The sequence below is a fragment of the Salminus brasiliensis genome, chromosome 1 (assembly GCF_030463535.1).
Source record: "Salminus brasiliensis chromosome 1, fSalBra1.hap2, whole genome shotgun sequence".
In the NCBI taxonomy this organism is placed as follows: domain Eukaryota; kingdom Metazoa; phylum Chordata; class Actinopteri; order Characiformes; family Bryconidae; genus Salminus; species Salminus brasiliensis.
This window is the reverse complement of record NC_132878.1, coordinates 95,987,711-96,013,872: the sequence shown is the minus strand read 5'-3', so window position 1 is coordinate 96,013,872 and position 26,162 is coordinate 95,987,711. Positions and strand designations below refer to the sequence as shown.

Below are 26,162 nucleotides of genomic sequence, written 5' to 3'. Positions count from 1 at the left end.
GGCTGTTGTAATCAGACTCATTGATCTTTAAGGCTTATATGAACACCCTGATTCATGAACACACCCACAGAAGCTCACGTGGAGCTGTGATTGGTCACAGTACAAAACACTGGGATTGATTGACAGCTAATGACATCAGAATTGGACTTAAGCGCCATTTTGGAGGCGGGGCTGCGGAAACGGGTCATTCCGGTCATCTTCAGACTGTAAAATCTCCTGCAGTCCACTTTCTGCTTGACTTTAGGACTGTATGTCTTTAATATACATAAATATATAACATTTGTAATATACACTAAATGGACAAAAGTATTGGGACACCTGCTCATTCGTTGCTTTTTCTGAAATCAAGGGTATTAAAAAGAGCTGATCCTGCTTTTGTTGGAGTTACTGTAAACTCTGCTGTCCAGGAAAGACGACTTTCTACTAGATTTGGAGGAGGAGCATTGCTGTGAGGATTTGATTGATTGCATTCAGCGGCAAGAGCCTTAGTTAGTGAGGACCTTATCATCCCCAACTCCCCCCAACTCCCCCCAAAGTAATGGATAGAGCTCCACCACCATCCATCACTCCAGAGAACACAGTTCTTCCACTGCTCCACAGCTCCTCAATGCTGGGGGGCTTTATACCCCCTCTAGCCCACCCCTGGCATTAGTCAGCATGGTGCCAATAGAGGTTCATGGTGTCTGATATCTGCTCCTGCAGAGGGTCCTATTCTATTGGCACTACTTCTTCTCTACAGGAACTAGATAAGCTGTGTGTGTGTGTGTGCACATGCAGCCTAAACTAGCTGAATGCATTTATTAGAAGGGGTGTCCACAAACATTTGGACATGTAGTGTATTTGCAGTTTCGCGCTTTAATGGGAGGTAAATTCAGCATTCCTGCACCAGTGAAATTGGCCGTGGCTTCAGGGGCTGCTCAGCCTAGTTTGTGGACTCAGGTACGCACTCTTGCACCGTGAGCCGGAGAGCTGCGGACTGTTCGGCTTGATGTTCTTCATAGATGACAGTTTCTCTGAATTCCAGTGTCTTCGGCCTCCTTGCTGAGTGTGTCTCGGTGCGCCGCTGAGGCTCTCTCTGCAGCACTGCCTCCTAAACAGCAGAGCATCAGAGACAGCGGCCCTGTCCCAGTCCTCGCACTCGCACCCTCGCACCCCTGGTTAGCACGTGTCCGCGAGGAGCGCAAGGCTGTGGGGTGTCCCACTTCTTTCAACTTCACCGAGCCACAGTATCGGCAACCCTCCTCCACTCACCGCACAGCCAGCAAGCTGATTGGCTCTTTTTGTTGAAGGGGCGGGACTTTAATCATAACCAGCAAGCTGATTGGCTCTTTTTGTTGAAGGCGGGGCTTTATCCATAATAAGCAAGCTGATTGGCTCTTTTTGTTGAAGGCGGGGCTTTACTCATAACCAGCAAGCTGATTGGCTCTTTTTGTTGAAGGCGGGGCTTTATCCACAATAAGCAAGCTGATTGGCTCTTTTTGTTGAAGGCGGGGCTTTATCCACAATAAGCAAGCTGATTGGCTCTTTTTGTTGAAGGCGGGGCTTTATCCATAATAAGCAAGCTGATTGGCTCTTTTTTAAAGGGCGGGGCTTTAATCATAACCAGCAAGTTGATTGGCTCTTTTTGTTGAAGGCGGGGCTTTATCCACAATAAGCAAGCTGATTGGCTCTTTTTGTTAAAGGCGGAGCTTTATCCATAATAAGCAAGCTGATTGGCTCTTTTTGTGAAAGGGCGGGACTTTAATCATAACCAGCAAGTTGATTGGCTCTTTTTGTTGAAGGCGGGGCTTTATCCATAAGCAAGCTGATTGGCTCTTTTTTAGAGGGCGGGGCTTTATCCGTAATAAGCAAGCTGATTGGCTCTTTTTGTGAAAGGGCGGGACTTTAATCATAACCAGCAAGTTGATTGGCTCTCTTTGTTGAGGGGTGGGTCTTTATTCGTTAAATCTCAGCAACCCGGGCCGGGTCCTCCTCCATCACCATCCTCAGCGCCTCTCTCAGAGGGTCCTCTGCGGCCGCCTGGGCAGCGAGGCCTCCACCGCTCGCTTGCCTGCTATAAATAGCCACGTTTAAAATAGGCCAGTTTACTGTCTAAGCATTCATCTGTGCAGAGCATCGCCAGAAGGCCAGCGCCTGTACGCCTGCACTCATCACCACACATATTCAGCTCTGGAGATCTGCTGTATCTCCTCCTCCTCCTCCTCCTCCTCTACCTCCCTACCTCCTCCTCTTGGTGTCCCTCGCCCTGTTTTTCTGTGTAGTTAACAGAACATGGCAACACACATTCCCGGCCCATTATCTAGGTGACCTTTCAGAGCACCGGTCAGCTACGGCTATACACTCACATTAACGCCCCGGCGGCTGACTGAGCTCTGGACTGTTAGATTAGACTAGATTTAATTAGATTAGATTTCACTAGACTAGATTTAATTAGATTAGATTTAACTAGATTAGAGTTAATTAGATTAGATTTAACTAGATTAGATTTAATTAGATTAGATTTAACTAGACTAGATTTAATTAGATTAGATTTAACTAGACTAGATTTAATTGGATTAGATTTAACTAGATTAGATTTAATTAGATTAGATTTAACTAGACTAGATTTAATTAGATTAGATTTAACTAGACTAGATTTAATTAGATTAGATTTAACTAGATTAGAGTTAATTAGATTAGATTTAACTAGATTAGATTTAATTAGATTAGATTTAACTAGATTAGATTTAATTAGATTAGATTTAACTAGACTAGATTTAATTAGATTAGATTTAATTAGATTAGATTTAACTAGACTAGATTTAATTAGATTAGATTTAACTAGACTAGATTTAATTAGATTAGATTTAATTAATTCAGTAGTTGATTGGTTGGTGACATCAGTTCAGGACCTGAACCACAGATTAATCACCAAGGTTTAACCACAACAGTGTGGAATCAGACCACTAATACAAAAACTATCCGACCACGTCAAAATAAAAGCCACTAATACAAATAAAATATCCAACCACATCAAAATAAAAGCCTCTAATACAAATAGCGACTTATACCAACCGTCAAAGTAAAAGCTACATAAGAGGTATTCAATAGATCATTGGGCAGTCAAAATATATCACAGAATAACAGATTTTGTTACTTAATTGAGATTTTACACACTTGGGAGCCAAAAATTCTAAATATTTAATATTACTGAAGATGTGTATCAATGAAAATCGTACGTATTGCTAGATTTTATAATACATACATAATAATACATACATAATTACTTAGTAAATATAGTTCCTCTGCTCACTCCTCAGCTCACTCATCTGCTCACTCCTCTGCTCACTCTGCACCGGTGCCAAGTTTGTACCTGAGTGGGTTCCTGATAACTCCCGTATGTGAAAGCACACTGACTTGGCGAAATGCATGCTTAGACAAGCATTCTCACAGGAATGGAGGCACTCAGGGTTATGAGGTGGGGTCAGAGATCGAAATATATAAATATATATATATATTTAGATAGATAGATAGATAGATAGACACAGGAATATGCACACCAGTGGTTCAATATACACCAATCAGCCAGAACATTAAAACCACTGAAGGCGGTGAAGTCAAGAACATTGATGAACTGCTTCCAGTGACTCCTGTCGAGAGTTGGATCTACATATCAGGCAGTAAGTTCTTGAAGGTGATGATGGTGCTAAAGCATAAGCGTAAGAAATCTGAGCCACTTTGACAAGAACCAGACTGGCGAGTGGGTCAGAACATCTCCAGAACATCAGGCAGGTCAGTGTGGGATGTTCCTGGGGTATGCAGTGGTCAGTGCCTACCAGAAGTCCTCCAAGGAAGGACAGCCGGTGAACTGGCGCAAAAGGTCATGAGCACCCAAGGCCTCAAGGTGGCGCTGTAGCGATAGTCTCGTTCAGATAGATTCAAGCAGATAGAAAAGCTACACACACTCCCTCGCTGTCCACAAGCTTATCTTTTGTGGCGGCTGTTGGAATGACATACAGTACCAGTCAAAAGTTTGGACACGCCTGGTTGAATGTGTGCCGATACCTGTGTGTACCCAAGTGCTTTTTTTTTTAATGACGATGGTCAGCACACATTCAAACAGGTGTGTCCAAACTTTTGACCGGTACTGTACATCCTTAAAAAACGAGACTCTTTGGGGGTTCAGTTAAAGCAATGCTCCTGTATGGAACCATGACAACCTGGCAGAGGAGATACCATGGTGGTTCATCCAGGGTGAGGCTCAGCCATTGCACTCCAGCTCCAGGCTATTGATCACAGGGTTGTGGGTTCGATTCCCGGGCTCGGCAAGCTGCCACTGTTGGGCTTTTGAGCAAGACCCTTCACCATCTCTGTGCTCTTCGGGCGCAGCAGCAATGGCTGCCCACCCACCGCTCCGGGCACGTATGCTCATGGTTACGGTGTGTGTTTGATCACTAGTGTATGTGTTCGAATCCCATCTGTGTCCAACAGTAATGTTCTATAATGCAGGTCTGAAGGATCCCTTTTTGCTTAGAGAGTAGTAGAGCCTATTTACAGACACTCTTAAGATTTGTCCTCTAGCGCCCCCTTGAGCCCTGGATGTTTGGAACAGCGCAGTAACATAAGCCGGCTTGTCAGGTTTGTAGCCGGCGGGTGTCGCTTGGGTTTACATACCCACCTGGGGGGGACTGGGAGCCAACTTATATATCAGATGGGCCTTAATTACCTCATAAGGGCTCGGTTAAGAGGTCAGGTCAGCCCAAGTTGAGCAAGCTGGCCAGGCTCTGAGATGTCCAGGACATGTAAACACAAGGAGGACACTTCACCAAGCTGAGCATGTAAGCGTAGCTAGTGACCTCTGCCCTGTGATAGCTGGCGATGTCGCTATCTGTGTGTGTGTGTGTGTGTGTGTGTGTGTGTGTGTGTGTGTGTGTGTGTGTGTGTAAGCACTGAGAGCACCAGACAAGACTGGCACGTCCCTGCACAATGGAGCCACAGTGTTTGCCTGCCTGAATGGGATTATTGATGGCCATTAATAAAGGTTTGTTTCTCACGACAATGAGCCTTAAAACACAAACGCTCTTGAGCGGGACGTCTTCGAGTGGGTTCTGAGGGCCCGCTTGTGCATGGACTGCACTCACGGAGCTCACTTGTAGTCTATTGAGCCACGCTGGGGGCTGATAAATGCAGATTTGAGGGAGCGGGGTCTCGGTGCCAGCCGTCAGGAGGAGCAGGAGGAGCCGAGAGGAGCTGCTTCGGTGACCCTGTGAGTGACTGAGGGAGCTCATGCCGGCGTTTCTGGTTCTGGAGGTGGAGGTCCGTGTGTGGTGTTAGTGTACGGGGGCTTGGCTGTGGCTGTGAAGAGCTTCGGGTGTGCTCCAGGTTGCTGGTTTGGTTTGCAATGAGGGTCCGCTATGGGAGCTGCTGGGAGGTGAGCGCTGTCTTGCTGGTTAATGGGAATACGGTGCTGAGCCTGTGCCGGTTCATCTGACACGTTTATGGCAGCGATGATGACGGCAGTAAAATTTAATGGGGGGCAGGTGTGCAGCCAAGCTGTCTGTCATGTACCTGCTGCCAAAAGCCTAATATATCAGCCGGCGGCTGAAAGAAATTACGCCCCGGGGTCTCTAATTCACTAAAACGATAAAAAAGTACTGGAAGTAATTTACTTAAAAAAGGTACAGGTATAAATACTGCATATCCGTATGTAGCCGGAGGAGACCCCTATATACAGGCCTCTATATATAAACTCAGAGGTTGGAGCTCCGGGCTGTTGATCACAGGGTTGTGGGTTCGATTCCCGGGCTCGGCAAGCTGCCCCTGTTGGGCCCTTGAGCAAGACCCTTTACCCTCTCTCTGCTCCCCGGGTGCTGGGGTTGGCTGCCCACCGCTCTGGGTGTGTGTGTGTGTGTGTGTGTGTGTGTGTGTGTGTGTGTGTGTGCTCGCTGCCCCTAGTTCACTAGTGTGTGTGTTAGGGATGCACCGATCCATAGCCTTAGCTCTCCAGGTTTAGCTTTAGCTCTCCAGGTTTAGCTTTAGCTCTCCAGGTTTAGCTTTAGCTCTCCAGGTTTAGCCTTAGCTCTCCAGGTTTAGCTTTAGCTCTCCAGGTTTAGCTTTAGCTCTCCAGGTTTAGCCTTAGCTCTCCAGGTTTAGCCTTAGCTCTCTAGGTTTAGCTTTAGCTCTCCAGGTTTAGCTTTAGCTCTCCAGGTTTAGCCTTAGCTCTCCAGGTTTAGCCTTAGCTCTCTAGGTTTAGCTTTAGCTCTCCAGGTTTAGCCTTAGCTCTCTAGGTTTAGCCTTAGCTCTCTAGGTTTAGCCTTAGCTCTCCAGGTTTAGCTTTAGCTCTCTAGGTTTAGCTTTAGCTCTCTAGGTTTAGCCTTAGCTCTCTAGGTTTAGCCTTAGCTCTCCAGGTTTAGCTTTAGCTCTCCAGGTTTAGCTTTAGCTCTCCAGGTTTAGCTTTAGCTCTCCAGGTTTAGCCTTAGCTCTCTAGGTTTAGCCTTAGCTCTCCAGGTTTAGCCTTAGCTCTCCAGGTTTAGCCTTAGCTCTCTAGGTTTAGCTTTAGCTCTCCAGGTTTAGCCTTAGCTCTCTAGGTTTAGCCTTAGCTCTCTAGGTTTAGCCTTAGCTCTCCAGGTTTAGCTTTAGCTCTCTAGGTTTAGCCTTAGCTCTCCAGGTTTAGCCTTAGCTCTCTAGGTTTAGCCTTAGCTCTCTAGGTTTAGTCTTAGCTCTCTAGGTTTAGCTTTAGCTCTCTAGGTTTAGCTTTAGCTCTCCAGGTTTAGCTTTAGCTCTCCAGGTTTAGCCTTAGCTCTCTAGGTTTAGCCTTAGCTCTCTAGGTTTAGCCTTAGCTCTCCAGGTTTAGCTTTAGCTCTCCAGGTTTAGCTTTAGCTCTCTAGGTTTAGCCTTAGCTCTCTAGGTTTAGCTTTAGCTCTCCAGGTTTAGCCTTAGCTCTCCAGGTTTAGCCTTAGCTCTCTAGGTTTAGCTTTAGCTCTCCAGGTTTAGCCTTAGCTCTCTAGGTTTAGCTTTAGCTCTCCAGGTTTAGCCTTAGCTCTCTAGGTTTAGCCTTAGCTCTCCAGGTTTAGCCTTAGCTCTCCAGGTTTAGCCTTAGCTCTCTAGGTTTAGCCTTAGCTCTCTAGGTTTAGCTTTAGCTCTCCAGGTTTAGCTTTAGCTCTCCAGGTTTAGCCTTAGCTCTCTAGGTTTAGCTTTAGCTCTCCAGGTTTAGCCTTAGCTCTCTAGGTTTAGCTCTCCAGGTTTAGCTTTAGCTCTCCAGGTTTAGCTTTAGCTCTCCAGGTTTAGTCTTAGCTCTCTAGGTTTAGCTTTAGCTCTCTAGGTTTAGCCTTAGCTCTCCAGGTTTAGCTTTAGCTCTCTAGGTTTAGCCTTAGCTCTCTAGGTTTAGCTTTAGCTCTCTAGGTTTAGCCTTAGCTCTCCAGGTTTAGCCTTAGCTCTCTAGGTTTAGCTTTAGCTCTCCAGGTTTAGCCTTAGCTCTCTAGGTTTAGCCTTAGCTCTCCAGGTTTAGCTTTAGCTCTCTAGGTTTAGCTTTAGCTCTCCAGGTTTAGCCTTAGCTCTCTAGGTTTAGCTTTAGCTCTCTAGGTTTAGCCTTAGCTCTCTAGGTTTAGCTTTAGCTCTCCAGGTTTAGCCTTAGCTCTCCAGGTTTAGCCTTAGCTCTCTAGGTTTAGCTTTAGCTCTCCAGGTTTAGCCTTAGCTCTCTAGGTTTAGCTTTAGCTCTCTAGGTTTAGCCTTAGCTCTCTAGGTTTAGCTTTAGCTCTCTAGGTTTAGCCTTAGCTCTCTAGGTTTAGCCTTAGCTCTCCAGGTTTAGCCTTAGCTCTCTAGGTTTAGTCTTAGCTCTCTAGGTTTAGCCTTAGCTCTCTAGGTTTAGCTTTAGCTCTCTAGGTTTAGCCTTAGCTCTCTAGGTTTAGCCTTAGCTCTCTAGGTTTAGCTTTAGCTCTCCAGGTTTAGCCTTAGCTCTCTAGGTTTAGCCTTAGCTCTCCAGGTTTAGCTTTAGCTCTCCAGGTTTAGCCTTAGCTCTCTAGGTTTAGCCTTAGCTCTCCAGGTTTAGCTTTAGCTCTCTAGGTTTAGCCTTAGCTCTCCAGGTTTAGCTTTAGCTCTCTAGGTTTAGCCTTAGCTCTCTAGGTTTAGCCTTAGCTCTCCAGGTTTAGCTTTAGCTCTCCAGGTTTAGCTTTAGCTCTCCAGGTTTAGCCTTAGCTCTCTAGGTTTAGCCTTAGCTCTCCAGGTTTAGCTTTAGCTCTCTAGGTTTAGCCTTAGCTCTCCAGGTTTAGCCTTAGCTCTCCAGGTTTAGCCTTAGCTCTCCAGGTTTAGCCTTAGCTCTCCAGGTTTAGCTTTAGCTCTCTAGGTGTAGCTGACCACCAGGCTCCCCACCACTGTGCCAGACCAGCTGCACACCCTCCTACCACTGCTACCTGCCTCATCAATAGGCTTTATTGGAATGTAAATGTGATCAATAAGCTTTATTGGAGTGTAAATGTGATCAATAAGCTTTATTGGAATGTAAATGTGATCAATAAGCTTTATTGGAGTGTAAATGTGATCAATAAGCTTTATTGGAGTGTAAATGTGATCAATAAGCTTTATTGGAGTGTAAATGTGATCAATAAGCTTTATTGGAATGTAAATGTGATCAATAAGCTTTATTGGAATGTAAATGTGATCAATAAGCTTTATTGGAATGTAAATGTGATCAATAAGCTTTATTGGAGTGTAAATGTGGGGCTCAGTCGGGACGTTTCACTGCAGCTCTCTTGAGTCTCTGCCACGGACACAGTCTTCATACTAGACTACAGACGTCTGCTGTGAGCTGCTGGAGAGTGACGGGACGTGTGCAGGTGTGATGATCTCTTATAAACCAATAGGGAGTCAGAATGGTGTCTGTTTATACTTCTCATCCAATCAGGATCAGACTCTCACTTTCCGGATGGAGAGATTGATCTGGATAAATAAATAAATAATCTGTGAAAATGTAAGAAAAATAAATAATTACATTTAACTTTGCTGCTTTAGTAAGATAACGAATAATCATCACTGCCATGATTACATTAAGTTATACTATATTCTGATTATTATTATTATTATTATTATTATTAGTAGTAGTAGTATTAGTATTATATTAGGCTTATACAGCACACCTGAGCAGTACAGCAGTCTTATTCGCTGGTTATAAACCTTTTATCAATAATTAATAAATAGTTCTGATCAGAGGAGGACGGGCCGGGTCCCCCTAGTGAGTCTTGGATCCTCCAGTCTTTCCTTGCCGCTGTGGTCTTTGGCTGCTCACTGGGGGTCTTAGGTTTCCTGTTATTGATTACGTGTTTTTTTTTATTGATATTGATGGTGCTTTGTGATGACAGAATATTAAGACCGCGCAAAATTTTAGAAGGTCAGTAGGTCAGCACGTGCTCCCGGGGGCTGTAATAACCGTAGGTAAAGAGCCGGCGGCGAATCCAGGGTGACCCTGTTGACACTGTGCAGCATTAATTGAGGAAGCGCTGTGCACCGCAAGCCGTGGCATGAGCACAGCGTGGGCTTAAATGAATCAGCTCAGGGTGACGCTGCGGCTCTACTGAATGTGAAAGTGAAAGTCTGGCTGGCGGGGCAGATTACAGTCAGGCAGGGCAGTGCTTTGCACTTTGGCTAGGTCCTGCAGGAGCTCCTGCCGCCACCGTCCTGTCAGCACGTTTCTCTGTGGTGCTTTCAGTTGCATTCGGAGGCCGAGAGCACGCGCTGACCTGAGCCACGCTGAGGTGAGGACAGACAGCGGGAGGGGACCTCGAGGGCCGAGGTGAGTCTGCACATCCTTTTGTGCTTTTGGTGTGTGTGTGTGTGTGTGTGTGTGTGAGTGTGTGTGTGTGAGTTTGAATGCCTTTCTTTTGCACGAGACCATGTCAGCGCAGTCCCCAAAAATCAAAACACTTTATATTTGAAAAAAATAAACATTTTATAATATAAATAACAATATTATAAATATAAATAATAATAATAAATAAAAATTAAGAAAATAAGCATTGTATAATATAAATAATCATATAAATATATTATAAATAATAATAATTAACAATAATTAAGAAAACAATTTTATAATATAAATAATATATATTAAATATATGATATATTATAATTATAAATACTAATTATAATAAATATAAAAATTAAGCAAAAAATAAGCATTTTCCTCTCACTTTAAAGCAGCAGTATGTAAGAATTTGTGTTTTCTGCTCCTGGGCGCCCCCTACAGTTGGGGAGCGGAATTCGCTTCCACACCACTGCAGTAAATGTGAATAACACTTTCAGCGCCCCCTCATGGACAGCTGTTCACGCCCGTTTGTTAAGTATAATTGCAGGATTTGCGGTGAACTCCACCCCCTTTTCGATTAAACTGATAAGTTTAGGCTTCCTTTTTTTGTTATTCGATATGCGAACTACAGTAACCATTTACTCATATTTAACCATTTACATGGACTCCTAAGGCTACGTTTCCATCACCAGGCTGAAGTGACTCAAGTGAAGTGATCTTTACCCTCCCGTTTGTAGCGCCCCCTAGCCCTAGCGATGCTCCCAACACTAGGAGGACAAGGACTACAAAGACGCGTCTCCTCCGAAACATGTAAAGACCACCGTGCCGGCCAACAGCGCTTAAGAGAAGATTCATTAGAAGAGGTGTCCACAAACATTTGGACATAGAGTGTATATTAGTCAGTGTTATTGCTCTTGGGCTCCTCCTACAGTCGGGACGTGTAATTTGCACTACGACTCACTCCTGCCGGGCCAACAGCGTCACAGAGTGACGAGGGGAGAGAGCGCCATCTACCCACCTGGAGAGAGAGAGCACGGCCAGTTGTGCTCTCTCAGGCTCCGGCTGCTGATGGCAAAGCGGCACGGCTCGCCAAATCAGATGTTTTTGCCTGGATGTGACACAGATCAGACAGATTTTATTTTGTGTCGTGTCACAGCAACGTCCTGCAAGCCCTTTTATTGATTACCCTGCATTGACAAAAGTATTGGGACACCTGCTCATTCATTGCTTCCTCTGAAATCGAGGGTGTTAAAAGGAGTTGATTCTGCTTTTGTTGGAGTAACTGTCTCTACTGTCCAGAGAAGAAGACTTTCTACTAGTAGTTACGGTACGTGTGATGTGAACATAGCCTGAATATTATTCTAAAGGTTGTTATTTTCATTATTATTGTTATTAATAACAACAACGCTAATAATAATTACCATCATCATTACTTTTATTATTGTTACTATCACTATTTCTCAGCATATCAGTGATTATATCAGTACGCCTGAGCATAACAGTGGACTTTTATGGCGCTAAGGTGACCTTCTACCATTTATTAGTCATTAATAAGTGGTTCTGACCAGAGGAGGATGGGTTCTCCCTGCGAGTCTCGCTTCCTCCCATGGTCTCTATCCTCAGCTCTCCAGCTTTTCCGGATTTCTGTAAAGCTGTTTTAAACTAGATAACGCTAAATTATCATCGCCACAGGGATGCGGAATATTCCAGTAAGCTGTATGGTCTTATATAAGGGCAGTTTTAGACCCAAAGCCAGGTTAGCACAGGTTCCCACTGGCCCTCATCTACTGTCAGCCCTCTCTGAACTGGAGGGAAAACTGTCGGCCCCCTTCAGCATCTAATCCCTGCTAGCACCTCAGCCGGCTGGGCCCGAATTCCACACCAGTCTATTAATAACACCTCACCTCCGTGCCAGAGCGCCACATCTGCCCAGTCAGCTTCATACCACAGCCCACGAGCCCCACTGTCCATTTCACTGCCTCCCAGCTAATCTGAACAGGCCTGGATAGCTGGCGGTAACACCCGGTAGCAGCTGCTGATGGGCGGAGGTGGAAGGTGACCCGACTGCATTATTACCTTTGACCTTTGCTAGTAACTCTCATTTTTCGGTGTAAATAAATTAATATTTAATCATCAAGTTGTTTTTAAAAGCTGAGGACGCAGCTAGCTGGCTGGCTAGATATATTTGATAGTTAGCTGCTGCGTCCAATTACTATTTTCTTTAATTGCACTGTCTGCTAGCTTGCTAGTTAGTCAAGCTAACATAAGCTATTGTTCAAGGAAAGCTAAACAGAGAGGACTATCTAATAAACTGTATTGACAAAAGTATTGGGACGCCTGCTAATTCATTGCTTCTGAAATCGAGGATGTTAAAAAGAGCTCATAATGCTTTTTTTGGAGTAACTGTCTCTACTGTCGAGGGAAGAAGACTTTCTACTAGCTTAAAGTAGCTGAATGCATTCATTAGAAGGGGTGTCCACAAACATTTGGACAGGAGAGTGTAGAGTGTATATTAGTCAGTGTTATTGCTCTTGGGCTCCCTCTACAGTCGGGACGTGTCATTTGCACTATGACTCACTCCTGCCGGGCCAACAGCGTTTCAGAGTGACGAGGGGAGAGAGCGCCATCTACCCACCTGGAGAGAGAGAGCACGGCCAGTTGTGCTCTCTCAGGCTCCGGCTGCTGATGGCAAAGCGGCACGGCTCGCCAAATCAGATTTTTTGCCTTGAGTGACACATTGGATTGGATTTTGTGTCGTGTCACAGCAACGTCCTGCAAGTACAACAAACTACAACTTCTGCAGAACACAGCCCTTTTATTGATTACCCTGTATTGACAAAATTATTGGGACACCTGCTCATTCATTGCTTCATTAGAAGGGGTGTCCACAAACATTTGGACATAGAGTGTATATTAAATCAGTATTATGTGAGATTTGGTGTTTCTTGCTCTTGGGCTCCCCCTAGAGTCGGCTAGAGGGGTATAAAGCCCCCCAGCATTGAGGAGCTGTGGAGCAGTGGAAGGACTGTGTTCTCTGGAATGATGGATGGTGGAGCTCCATCCAGTACTTTTGGGATGAGTTGGGTGGAGTTGGAGATGATGAGGTGGGGTGGTGATCATCATCCAGCATCCTGACCTCACTAACTAACGCTGCTCTTGTCGCTGAACGCAATCAATCAAATCCTCACAGCAATGCTCCTTCTCCAGAATCTAGTAGAAAGCCTTCTTCTTCTCTGGACAGTAGAGACAGTTACTCCAACAAAAGCAGGATCAGCTCAGAAGAAACCATGAATGAGCAGGTGTCCCAATACTTTTGTCCATATATGTAGATTAACTGCATCCCACACCTTCTGTATGCATTAAGACTACCAAAGAATTTCAGAGCGCAGTGAAGGGCCCAGTGTCTGAAAGCTGGGTCACCGTCAGAGGTCAGAGGTCTTGCAGCAGGACAGTGGCCCAAAGCATACCTCAGAAACCACTCAGACAAAAGCACCGGAGAGCCTAAATCCCAAAACAGCTGTTGGGAGAAGCAGTGATCAGAAGAGTGGATGAAGAGACTTGCTCTAAAGGGGTGCAAATACTTTTGGCCATGACTGTAAGTGCTGCTATGGAAGCTGTCGGTTACCTTGCTGTTCTCTCTCTCTCCTCAGCACCATGGAAGAGTTTAAAGTACAGACCGCCAAGCACCCCGTCCCGAACAGCACGCCCCTGCGGCCTCCGAGCGAGCATTCGAGAGAGCGCGCCAAGCGTCTGTCCACAGAGTCCAACGGAACGAGTGAGGGAGGCGCGGGAGCCAGAACGCCGGTGGAGCTCACGGCGCTGGAGGAGGCCTTCCGGCGCTTCGCCATCCACGGAGACACCCGGGCCACAGGGAAGGAGATGCACGGCAAGAATTGGTCCAAGCTGTGCAAGGACTGCGGCGTCATAGACGGCAAAAGCATCACCCTCACGGACGTGGACATAGTCTTCTCCAAAGTCAAGTAGGCCATCTCTGTATTTAGTGTGTAGTGATTATAATCCAGTATGAATCTGCAGTGTGTGTAGTGTGTACAGGCTGACAGTAATTAGTGTGTAGTGATTATAATCCAGTATGAATCTGCAGTGTGTGTGTAGTGTGTACAGGCTGACAGTAATTAGTGTGTAGTGATTATAATCCAGTATGAATCTGCAGTGTGTGTAGTGTGTACAGGCTGACAGTAATTAGTGTGTAGTGATTATAATCCAGTATGAATCTGCAGTGTGTGTGTAGTGTGTACAGGCTGACAGTAATTAGTGTGTAGTGATTATAATCCAGTATGAATCTGCAGTGTGTGTAGTGTGTACAGGCTGACAGTAATTAGTGTGTAGTGATTATAATCCAGTATGAATCTGCAGTGTGTGTGTGTGTAGTGTGTACAGGCTGACAGTAATTAGTGTGTAGTGATTATAATCCAGTATGAATCTGCAGTGTGTGTGTAGTGTAGTGTGTACAGGCTGACAGTAATTAGTGTGTAGTGATTATAATCCAGTATGAATCTGCAGTGTGTGTGTGTGTAGTGTGTACAGGCTGACAGTAATTAGTGTGTAGTGATTATAATCCAGTATGAATCTGCAGTGTGTGTGTAGTGTGTACAGGCTGACAGTAATTAGTGTGTAGTGATTATAATCCAGTATGAATCTGCAGTGTGTGTGTAGTGTAGTGTGTACAGGCTGACAGTAATTAGTGTGTAGTGATTATAATCCAGTATGAATCTGCAGTGTGTGTGTAGTGTAGTGTGTACAGGCTGACAGTAATTAGTGTGTAGTGATTATAATCCAGTATGAATCTGCAGTGCCCAGAGCTACAGGTCAGGATGGCTCATTCTGAATAATCCTGAAGTCCGCAGGCCAGAATGACCCAGCGGTGTCTAAACTAGGCCAGATTTTAATTATGTGACCTCACGAAGACGATCTTGATGGTGGTTCGTTTTCGTGCAGCAGGATGGCTGGTGAGGTTTTGCGCCGGGACAGAGCGGGCTGAACGCTAGCGAGGACAAGCACTCGGCCGTCCACAGAGAATCAACACTATACTATACTACAGCAATATGCATGAAGAGAGCATGGGTTGATCTCTAGCATCACCAGGGAGGGCCACGGTGGTCTGTCTAACACCGGTGCTGGTGATTAATGAGGGACGAGTTACAAGAGTGTGTGATGTGTTCGGATTTATAGTATATATATATATATATAGTGGGGGTGTGCGATATGACAATTTCATCGTATTGTGATCAGTTTTGTCATAGCACACTGAGGAAAAGTGTTTTATTAAAAAGAGTGAAGCATATTTTGAGTAAAAATCACAGTACTCAGTATGGGAGAGTATTTGGGTAGCAGTTTTTATAATAACATTTTTTTACTGTTTATATCATATATTGTAAAAAATGTCTTTAAATATTGTAATACGACATTTTTACCATTTCGCCCAGCTCTATATGGTAGTTATTGTACAATTAATTTGTAAACTTTAATGTGTTAACCTTTTTTTTAACGTGTATATATATATATATATATATATATGAGACCTAATCTCATTATTATAAACCCCGTCTCTCAGCAGTGAGAGGGTTTCTACTATAGAAGCTCCAGATCTCATCAGAACAGATAAAGCAGCTGAACATGAATCCAGTAAAAAGGAGAAACAAGAGCTTCTCATTCTGAAGAAAGAAAGTAGTGAGATCTTGTCGGTGAGCTAGTCTGAAGAACAGAGCTCGGTTCCTCCAGGGTTCTCCTGGACGCCCCCCAGTCCAGCCAGCACAGCGTGGAGGATGTGTTCACCTCCATCAGCAGCAGCAGCAGCAGCAGCAGCTCACCTGATTTACCATCATTAAGCCCTGATTTACCACCAAACCAGGTGTTGATCTGAGGAGAACTCTCAATAACACTAGACTCCATGAGAGAGGAGAACCACCACCACTTTTATTAGTGTTTATTCTAATATCAGTGATTTACTGAGGAGATAAACACCCTGCTTTACACAGGGGACTAAAGCTTTTGCACAGTACTGTATATATATATATAATATTTGAGACATACGCAGTATCTCTGAAAAACAAGTGTGTGGGTGTTGTTTTTTAAGGCCTAGGCGGAGTGTAAGAGCAGGCCGTAGTGTGGGGGAAGGGTGGGGGGCTAAACTGGGTCTTCCTCTGGGGCGAAAGCTGCACAGTACCCACAGACTGGGATTATAGACTGCTGCATGCTGGAAACTGACCGATTCCACCAGTGAACCGACACCGAGTCTACCGAGCTCTATATGGACTGAACAGAGTGGCACTTCCTATCAAATACACTACAGGGACAAAAGTATTGGGACACCTGCTCTTTCACTGTTTCTGCAGAAATCAAAGGGTGGTAAAAAGAGCTGATCCTGTCTCTACTGTCCAGGGAGGTTTTGGAGATTTTGGAGGAACATTGCTGTGAGAACTTGATTGCATTCGGCAACAAGAGTGTTGATCACCACCGTCCCACCTCAAGTCCCCCAACTCATCCCAAAAGTACTGGATGGAGCTCCACCATCCATCATTCCAGAGAACACAGCTCCTCCACTGCTCCACAGCTCCTCAATGCTGGGGGGCTTTATACCCCTCTAGCCCACGCCTGGCATTAGGCAGCATGGTGCAGATAGGGTCATGATGTTGATCTACTCCAGAGAGTCCTATTCTATTGGCAGTACTTCTTCTCTACAGGGACTAGACAAGCTGTGTGTGTGTATTTGCACATCTGTGACATTTAAGATTATAGTAATGTTATTCTAATATATTATTAATAATAATAATAATAATAATAATAATCAGGTTGGCCTATCATAATCATTACATTATGAGCTTATTGTCCAATACATGGACTTCCTTTAAGTTATTAATTTTCCAATACTAGTCATTTTTCTGTATTTCTAATTCAGCAGTAAAATATAAACAGTCATAGCTCGGTTCTAGATAACCCCCCAAGTCAGAGCTGGAGTTCTACTACAGTGGAGGTGAAGGGAAGCAGACGTCTGAAGCTCTAATAAAAGCTCCTCACAGAAAGTTCTTCACCTAATGGTGATGAAGACGCTGCCTGATGCCGGAGACACGGTTCTACCAGAGTTCTGAGAAGAGTTCGGCTCTAGAACCTGCTTTTAGAACCATATCATTAAAATGGTGGAGGGATACATGCTGCCCTTAGGGTGTAGTGCGGCTACAGAAAGTAGTCCCTTTTATAGAAATCTTTCATTTATGTACTTTTATAGATCTGCCACATTTTTACCGTCCTCAGTGTCACATGTAAAGCTCAGAAGACTCGTGTAGGGTCACTGCCGGGTTTGGATAGTCAGTAAATATTACTATATTCCTGTTGTAGTCAATGGAGACGCCTGGCTCCATTCACCGCAACTGTAAACAAACTACAAGCGGTAGGTTTCTCCACAAGGAAGCACGATTTCCCACCAAACCTTTCTCAGACATGTTCATATCAGACACTGAACTGTGCAGAATGGTTCTTGGAAATCAGCTGACTTCACCTTTAAGCAGCAGCCCGGCTGCAGTATGTCAGGCCCACAGCAAAGAGCATCGCTGCCATTCCTACACAGCGCTCAGCGATCCACTAGCTGACAGGGACCTTCATGCTACACTTTCCGGGACATTCTGTTCTGCACGTGTCACACATGCATGCGTGCATACACACACTAACACACACACACATTAACACACACACACACACACACTCGTCCGCCGGGACGAGGAGAATTTCCCCTGTGACATTACGCAGCGTGGAGCAGGCGGAGAGGAATGGAGCGCTGAAGGATCGCCCAAACAAAACTGCCCGCTCTCCCAACAGCTCAAATGAATAATAAACCCAAAGGGGGCGTGTTTACCCCAGCCTGTTGCTATGACAGCCCGGGTTACTCTGGGAGACCGCAGGCTTTATGGACTTTTGTTTAGGTGATTCATCACCACGGCGATGGTTGTTTGTATTTGTGTTACTATGCACTTTTTGCCGTGGAAGCGGTGCGCTGGACGATGTGGTGCTCTGGCCCTTTCAGGGGTGACGGCGCTGGCATTCAGAACGAGCTGTATGGACAAAAGTATTGGGACACCTGCTCATTCACTGCTTCTTCTAAAATCGAGGGTGTTAGAAGAGCGGATCCTGCTTTTGTTGGAGGAACTGTCTCTAGAAGGCTTTCTGCTAGATTTTGGAGGAGGAGCATTGCTGTGAGGATTTGATTGCATTCAGCGACAAGAGCATTAGCGAACCCATCAACTCATCTATTCCACCATCCATCATTCCAGTGAACACAGTACCACTGTGCTGGCCGGCTCAGATGTCTGTTAGCTGGTGCTGGTGCTGATGCTGGAGCTGGGGACCCGACCCTTTCCTCTGAGTGTGTCGGCTGCCTGGCAGCGCAGCATCGGCCGCAGCTGGAAAACAGGTGGTGGCTGGCTTTGCACCGATGCTAGTGCTAGGGGTAGCCAAGCTACGAACGGGTAGGTTTGATGGCAATACTAGATTATAAAAAATTATGAAATAATTATATTTAAAAAGTCAATCTGTCAATCTTTCACATCATCATGTAGTTTTTAATGGTTAACGAAAATATGTAAAAGCATTTTGTCATAGTTCTCAAATTCAGATGTTGCTTTTTTGGGGTTTTTTGGTATCATAATTCATATTTTCCATCATAATTGAATGCATAGTTATGATTGATGCTTTGTGAGGGGTGAGCGACACCAGCCTTGAGATTGTGGAGAGCTTAGTCTATGCTAGTTTGTGTAGTTCTGCCCAGGACTGGGACTGAAGAGTGAGGAACTCTGGTAGAGCACATGCACATAGAGTCTACGTGAAGTCTACGTGAAGTCTACGTGAAGTCTACGTGGCCTATGTCAGGGTTTTATTGGTCCTTTTTGACTCCCAGACATAAAGAGGGAGGTTCCCTGGTTGGAGGCCCTGTTTGTTATGGGTTCGGGTCGGACAGAAGGGTACGGCGCTCAGCTCCGGCTCGCTCCTGCTTTGCCTTTGTTTGTTTACAGCACACTGTGTACGTGACGGTAGATTAACCGTGGGCTCTTGTCCTCTGCTCTTCCTTTTCTAGGAACAAAACTGGCCGCACCATCACATATAGCCAGTTCAAGGAGGCCCTGTCCGAGCTGGCCAGGAAGCGCTTTAAAGATAAACCTGGAGAGGAAGCGGCAGAGGAGGTTTTCAAGATGATAGAAGGGAAATCACCAGTTATCTCTGGAGTCACGGTAATGGCCAGGGCGGGGTCGCCTCTTCTCCCGCACGAAACCAGCGGTGCTTTCAGCCGTGCTGACTTCCCCAGTCCTGTGTAATTACTGCATAATGATCTCAGGATCATTGAGCCCCGCCCATTCAGCCTACAGCAGTTTAGCCCCACCCACTCAGCCTACAGCAGTTTAAATTAGCCTAATTGAGTTGTAGAAGCTGTGGCTTTGGCTTTAAAGCAACATAGTTGTGATGTCACAACCATACAGAGCTGTACATATAAATACCCACTAAGCCTACTGCAGTTTAGCCCCACCCATTCAACCTAAAGCAGTTTAGCCCCACCTACTCAACCTCCAACAGTTTAGTCACACCCATTCAGCCTACAGCAATTTAGCCCCACCCATTCATTCAGTCTATAGCAGTTTAGTCCCACCCATTCAGCCTACAGCAGTTTAGCCCCACCCATTCATTCAGTCTATAGCAGTTTAGTCCCACCCATTCAGCCTACAGCAGTTTAGCCCCACCCACTGAGCCTATGGCAGTTAGCCTACATATTCAGCCTACAGCAGTTTAGCCCCACCCATTTAGCCTACAGCAGTTTAGCCCCACCCATTCAACCTGCAACACCTTAGCCCCACCCATTCAACCTACAGCATTTTAGCCCCACCCACTCAGCCTACAGCAGTTTAGCCCCACCATTCAGCCTACAACACTTTAGCCCCACCCACTCAGCCTACAGCAGTTTAGCCCTGCTCATTCAGCCTACAGCTGTACAGCTCCATCATTCAGCCTACAGCTGTACAGCCCCACCCACTGAGCCTATGGCAGTATAGCCCCACTATTTCAAGCTACAGCAGTTTAGCTCCACCCACTGAGCCTATGTCAGTTTAGCCCCGCCCATTCAGCCTACAGCAGTTTAGCCCCATCCATTCGACCTACAGCAGTTTAGCCCCGCCCACTCAGCCTACAGCAGTTTAGCCCCACCTAAATAAAGCTAAAGAGAGGCTGGATAATGGCTGTGTTTCAGCACATAAGACCACTCTGAACCTCTTTATCACAACACCAGCACTAACCAGTTCTCCTCTGACCTCCCCAGAGGGCCGTGGCGTCCCCCACCGTGTCGCGGCTGACGGACACCACCAAGTTCACCGGCTCCCACAAGGAGCGCTTCGACGAGGCGGGTCGTGGGAAGGGCAAGGCGGGCCGGGTCGACATGGTCGACACTTCCGGCTACGTCTCCGGATACAAACATGCGGGCTCGTACGAAAAGAAAATCCACGGCAAACCCCAACCTAAACCCATGTGAGGTTTCCCCGTTTCCACAAACGAACACAACAGGAAAAATAAGCACAACAGGATAGTACTTTCCATTTCCGGTCGAGGGCGTGTTCTTACCCCTTCTCCTTTAGTTTTTCTGTGAATGAGATCCGTTCCCCGTTCATTTTCCTATGCTGTCTGAGAACTGGAACACTGTTTACAGAGACGCCACCAGCTGGTACATTCCTGACCAAATCCAAGATACTCTCAAAACTCTCGGAGAGGCAGAACAAAAATCGGGAAAGTGTTAGAAAAGCAAACAGGTCTTAAAAACTAAAAAAAAAAAAAATTGCCAAAATGTTGCCAAGAGCTTCAAATGATGGTGCCAACCAAGCTTGCTAAAGCATCACACACTCTATTCGTAGTGAGGGTCTGTGTTTGTTATGGGAATTAAGACGCATCTACAGTATCATTGGCATTGTGTGGCCTATAATAATGAGCAATTTGTGGCCTCTTAAAGGAGCAGTTCACTAAAACAAACAATAATAACCATGATGATTGATCACTGACTCAAGATGCATCCAATCAGCCAAGTTGTAACGATTTGGACTTTTCTTTCCAAAGTTGCTAAAATTCAGTCATTTTAAATATAGATACAAAATACAACTGCATACGAAATACAACCCCCCCCCATCAGTACCTCCACACAGGGCACAGGTCCAAAGCCCAAGAGACCAAGATCCTTCCTGATGTTCTGTTCTTGATCCTTTGATTAAAAAATAAATAAAATAAAATGAAATCAAATAAAAAATAAATAAATAAATTCCTCAGAAAGGCAAAAACCAAAATCTTTAAAAAAACAAAAAAAAACAAAAATGATGTAAAACAAGAAAGTAAAAACTACGACCAGTTATATCAGTTATATCAGTTATATCAGTCATGGCTGACCCAGGACTTTAAGCGTGACTTATACTACTTGATAATTATAATATATACTTATATACTTATAATACTTAATAATTGATTATTATAAAATCACAGAGTCATGTCTGCTAATGGAGATTCTGGCATGTATTTAAAAGGCTCTGATTGGTGATAGTCCGGCATAGAACCGGGATGTAGGATTTTCCAACTTCCAAGTAAGGAAATTTCAACTGGAAGTCGGATTTCCCACTCGGAAATATAGGAGGGTCTCTCCAACCAAGCCTGGTTCCGAATCCTAGATGGCTGCATCAGCACTTCCGTCTGTGGTTCATTAAATCAGGCGTAAACACTCAGTACTGTCCAGCTTCCATCCGTGGACGTGTTTCCATGGGGTGTTTTAATTTGAAGCTGTAGAGGAACCTCTTAAAGTGCTTTGAGGAATCTTCAAGAAAAGGTTTTAGATGAAAAAGGTTTCTTGACGGTTCCTCTACAGTTTCCAACTCAAGAACCACTCAACTCAAGTTCCTCAAGGAACCAATACTTTTAACAGTGCGGTATCACTAACGATGCTAATTTAGGGCCGTGCTATCAGTGCTAACCTGGGACAATGGCATCAAATGCTAACCTGGGACAATGGCATCAAATGCTAACCTGGGACAATGCCATCAAATGTTAATCTGGGACAATGCAGTCAAATGCTAACCTGGGACAATGCCATCAAATGCTAACCTAAGACAATGGCATCAATGCTAACCTGGGACAATGCCATCAAATGCTAACCTAGGATAATGCCATCAAATGCTAACCTAGGACAATGCCATCAAATGCTAACCTGGGACAATGCCATCAATGCTAACCTGGGACAATGGCATCAAATGCTAACCGGGGACAATGGCATCAAATGTTAACCGGGGACAATGCCATCAAAGCTAACCTAAGACAATGACATCAAATGCTAATTTAGGACAATGCCATCAAATGCTAACTTGGGACAATGCCATCAAAGGTAACCTAAGACAATGACATCAATGCTAACCTGGGACAATGCCACCAGTGCTAGGGACATAAATACTGGGTCATATTTTGGTTAGATTCACCATAAAACACCGACTCGTCAGACCAGTTGTGGTAAATTCGGTCAACTCGGGCGTGCCGTCATTCCCGGCTCCGACATCGTATTTTAGCAACGTTAGCTTAGCATCTCCCAATCTGAACTAAAGAATCACAGATCAGACATCAAAGGTGTCTTGGCAGACTGACTGAATCTGGGGTCAGAGATCAATCAGGATGGTTTGCTGAACTTTTCCCTTTAAGAAACTCAAGAAGGAAGAATATTTCATAGGAAAATATTAAAGATTGAAGTCTGCAGATTTTCGGTGGTTATTTTTAGGTAGTTAATGTTTAATATTGACCTTTATACTAGTGTGTTTTATCGTGCATCGTTGCTCGTGCTCAGATTAGACTTGTGTACGTTTCTTTTCCAGTCTTTTCCAAAAGCAGAACGACTGACTGCAGACTAAGCCCAGGTTTGCCCTGTTGCCGAAACTCATGAGCTAATTTCTGGAGCTTTAATGAATTCTACTGATGAAATAGATGGATTTCTTTTTTTTGTAAAATTTATGCACATTTCATAGTAACAAAATTTGACAATTCGTTCGCTCTCAACTGCTTGTTTGGTGCATCAAGAAATCACTGGTGATTGAGATTGTATATCGTAATATTTTGATGTTGATGTTTCTATCCCGTAACTAGGGTCAAAAATATTTATGGTGTAACTATATGTATTTCTGATGCTAAAGCTAATGGCTAAAGCTTGGTGGTGTAATATAAACACTGACTGTTTTTGTTTTTTTGGGGTTTTTTTGGTTTCGCTCTTCCGTTGACGCCCCTCACATAAAAAAATGAAGAAAAAAAAAAAAAAAAACAGTCAGGGAATGCAGCGAGATCAGAGCGGCCGAAGCAGGAATTTACATTAGCATTCCATACTTGCCGTTTCCATATCAGTTCAGCCCACAGTGTCTTGGTACGCCGCACTCATTAGCTATGCACGACCCTACTTCACTTAGTATCAGTCCGACTACTAATGCACAAAACCTCTAGAACTGATATTAACTGAACTATAAAATTAAAAACAAAATTACATCTTCCATAACTTACTTACACCCTTATAATTACAAAAGGAACCTCAGGATGGGTCTAAAAAAGGTTAGATAACCAATCAAATCAGTGATGTAATTTGAAATATTGAGATATTCCAGATATTATTTCAATGCCTTGATAGTTTTACTGAAACCTCAAACTAGCTACTAGGGTTAATTTAGAATTAGGATCCCTAGTGGCTCTACCGTGTAAGGGTTTACTCTACCGTCAGGGGGTCATGAGTTCAAATCCCACGGCCAAAGAAAGTAGCTGTTTATCTGTGATATCGTTGCTGATACCAATAAAACCAGACACTGTTAATCGAGGCGTAATATTTAGCAATAGTAATATTTACATACTTCAGGTGATTGATCAAACCTAAAAATATTTTCTGTAGAAATTTTAGCTAAAAATAATATAACATTTACAGTCAATTTTTTATTTTTATATCATGGCACATTAAATCCTTATTAGGAGGAGTACTGTATATGTGTTATTAGTCATATTTGTACTGATATGATAACCAGGTTTAAGATTGAAAAATTACATTGGTCAGAGCAGGTTTTGATCTATTATCAGGGGGTCATTAGTTTAAATCCCATGACCAAGGGAAGTAACTAATTATCTGTGATATTTTGTTGCTGATATCAATAAATCCACAGGGCATCAATTGAGATATTGGTAAATCTTATCTTTTTAAACTAATATTTATGCACAGCAGGTGATTGGGTTCAAAACTAAAACTTTTTTTGGTACAAAATGAAAAATGTCTTCAAAACAAATGAATAATGTCATTTACAATAGTATAATAGTATATTATTCAACTATTTTCAAGTTATCAGTATTAATAGACATCTTTGTACTGATTGGATAATTGGATACTGAAAGGTTTGGCCCTGTTATCAGGGGGTCATTCGATCAAATCCCGTCATTGCCACAAAAAAAGGAAGCAGCTTATTATCTGAGACATATTTGCTAATACCAATGAAACATCAGGTTTTCAACTGATATATTACTAATAATTTGTAATATTTATTTCATATTATTATAATAACCTGAATCTTTTTTGGTACAAAATAAAAATAAAATAAATAAAAATTATCTCAAAATAAACAAACATTTAAAACAGTCTTAAACTGACAGTTTTAGGTTTTATATCATGACATAATTAAATCAAATTAGTAATTTTAGTAATATTTGTACAATTAATCAGGTTTAAGCCTCAAAAATGTTAGTTTTTTTTTCTTCTTTGGTTCAACATTTCTTTAAAAAAATGAATTCATTACATTTGTCAGAATTAGTCTGAATTTTAAATGTTTACTTTGTAAGGGTTGGTCCTATCTTCAGGGAGGTAGAAGTTTAAATCTGGTCAATGCCACGAAAGAAAGTAGCTTATTATCAGTCACACATAAACAAATGTCCTTAAAATGAATAAATATGTTGAAAAGCCTTATTTATCAGGACACATTCAATCATTATAGAGAAATATTAAGTGTTTTATCAAAAGTGTACAAATATTCATGTTTTTTATTTGGTATTTTAATTGTGTTTGTTAATTATTTTCTTTTTAAGAACTCAAATGACTATTTCTAAAAGTTTTGCCAATTCACAGACCAAAAGAAGTGACTAATTCTCTGTGTATTAATGTTTATTTCCTGATACCACAGATAGTCAAATTAGATATTGGTAATTCTTAGTAATATTAATATGCCTCAGGTGATTAAGTGCAACTTTTTTTGGGTAGAAAGTTGACTCAATAAATATAAAATATATATTTACATTAGTAAAACTGACAGACTTTTCTGATATAACCAGGTTTTAAGATTCAACCTTTTATTGTTGTTTTTTTTGTCTTGGTACAATTTCTTTAATCAGAAAGTGGGTTTCAGTATCATCAGTAATATTTGCATAATTTTATATCATGGCACTTTGCTATGTTTTTGGTATGTGCAATTCTTCCAGCCTACTGAACAATGTTTACAAGAGAAGCGCTTCAGCTAAACAACATGCAGTGACCTAAACCACGTGCTCAACGTATTCCTTTTTCTAATTCCCAGCATTACCAGTTAGTACTATGAAACTGTACCAGTCAGTTCACCTTTAACAAAGCCAAGGCAAAACACGCAGCGGGTTTCTTAGGACGAGACGTGAGCATGTACAGACATATTCTTCTACAGAACGTCTATTTTTCACATATAGTGGCGCACTGTTCCTGTAGTTCCTGCGTAGGAAGTGACATATTTATATCGAACCGTGAGGAATATTGTTGTTGTATTTAACAAATTCTTTCTTTATTTTTATTTTTGTGTGTGTGTGTGCTTAAAATACTGCCAAATACTGTAATAATCCCTCTGTTTCGAGGAACAAATGTTGTCTTATTTTTCATATAACGTGTTTTTTAATGTGTTACAGTGCCCTGCTGCATGTTATGTGGTCATGGTAACGTTCAAGACCTTAACTTGTCCATGTTTTGTAGCGTTGTTCAGAATAAAAGGAGAGAGAGAAAAATAAAAAGGGAAGACAGAATGAAAATGTGACCCGGGGAGACGGCTGGTTTTCATTTTTACTTCATTAGGGCTGAACACATCAGTTGTTTCACGCAGTTACATCATATCAGCAGTAGGAAGGAGAACTCCACCCAAAAATCCATCTTTTCATGTGTGCGTTTTGGTTAAAACCTGAGGTTAATATCGACGCAGTCAGATCTTCATGGAATAATAAATCTGCAGTTTAATGATATTTAACCTTTAACAAATCTGAAAGGCCTGACCAGCATGACCAGCATCAATTAGATGGTTGACCAGCATGTCCAGTATGACCACGCTGGTCGATCGTCATAACCACCATCACC

The 26,162-nt window shown here is 43.4% G+C and overlaps 1 protein-coding gene across 3 annotated transcripts in view; it reads left to right on the top strand.

Moving 5' to 3' along the window:
- The window catches only part of tppp (tubulin polymerization promoting protein), a 29,010-nt gene extending 3,162 nt beyond the window's left edge, over positions 1 to 25,848 (top strand). The window contains exons 1-5 of one of the 3 annotated variants that reach the window (XM_072692492.1): positions 5,154 to 5,245; positions 9,680 to 9,763; positions 13,426 to 13,755; positions 18,858 to 19,011; positions 20,088 to 25,848. In XM_072692492.1, coding sequence (XP_072548593.1) covers positions 13,430 to 13,755; positions 18,858 to 19,011; positions 20,088 to 20,297 — 690 coding nt within the window. In that variant the 5' untranslated portion in view covers positions 5,154 to 5,245; positions 9,680 to 9,763; positions 13,426 to 13,429 and the 3' untranslated portion in view covers positions 20,298 to 25,848. Of the gene's footprint in view, positions 1 to 5,153; positions 5,246 to 9,679; positions 9,764 to 13,425; positions 13,756 to 18,857; positions 19,012 to 20,087 lie in introns of those variants that run through there. The other 2 variants (XM_072692493.1, XM_072692491.1) reach the window with 2 other exon arrangements.
- Positions 25,849 to 26,162: the final 314 nt, after the last annotated feature.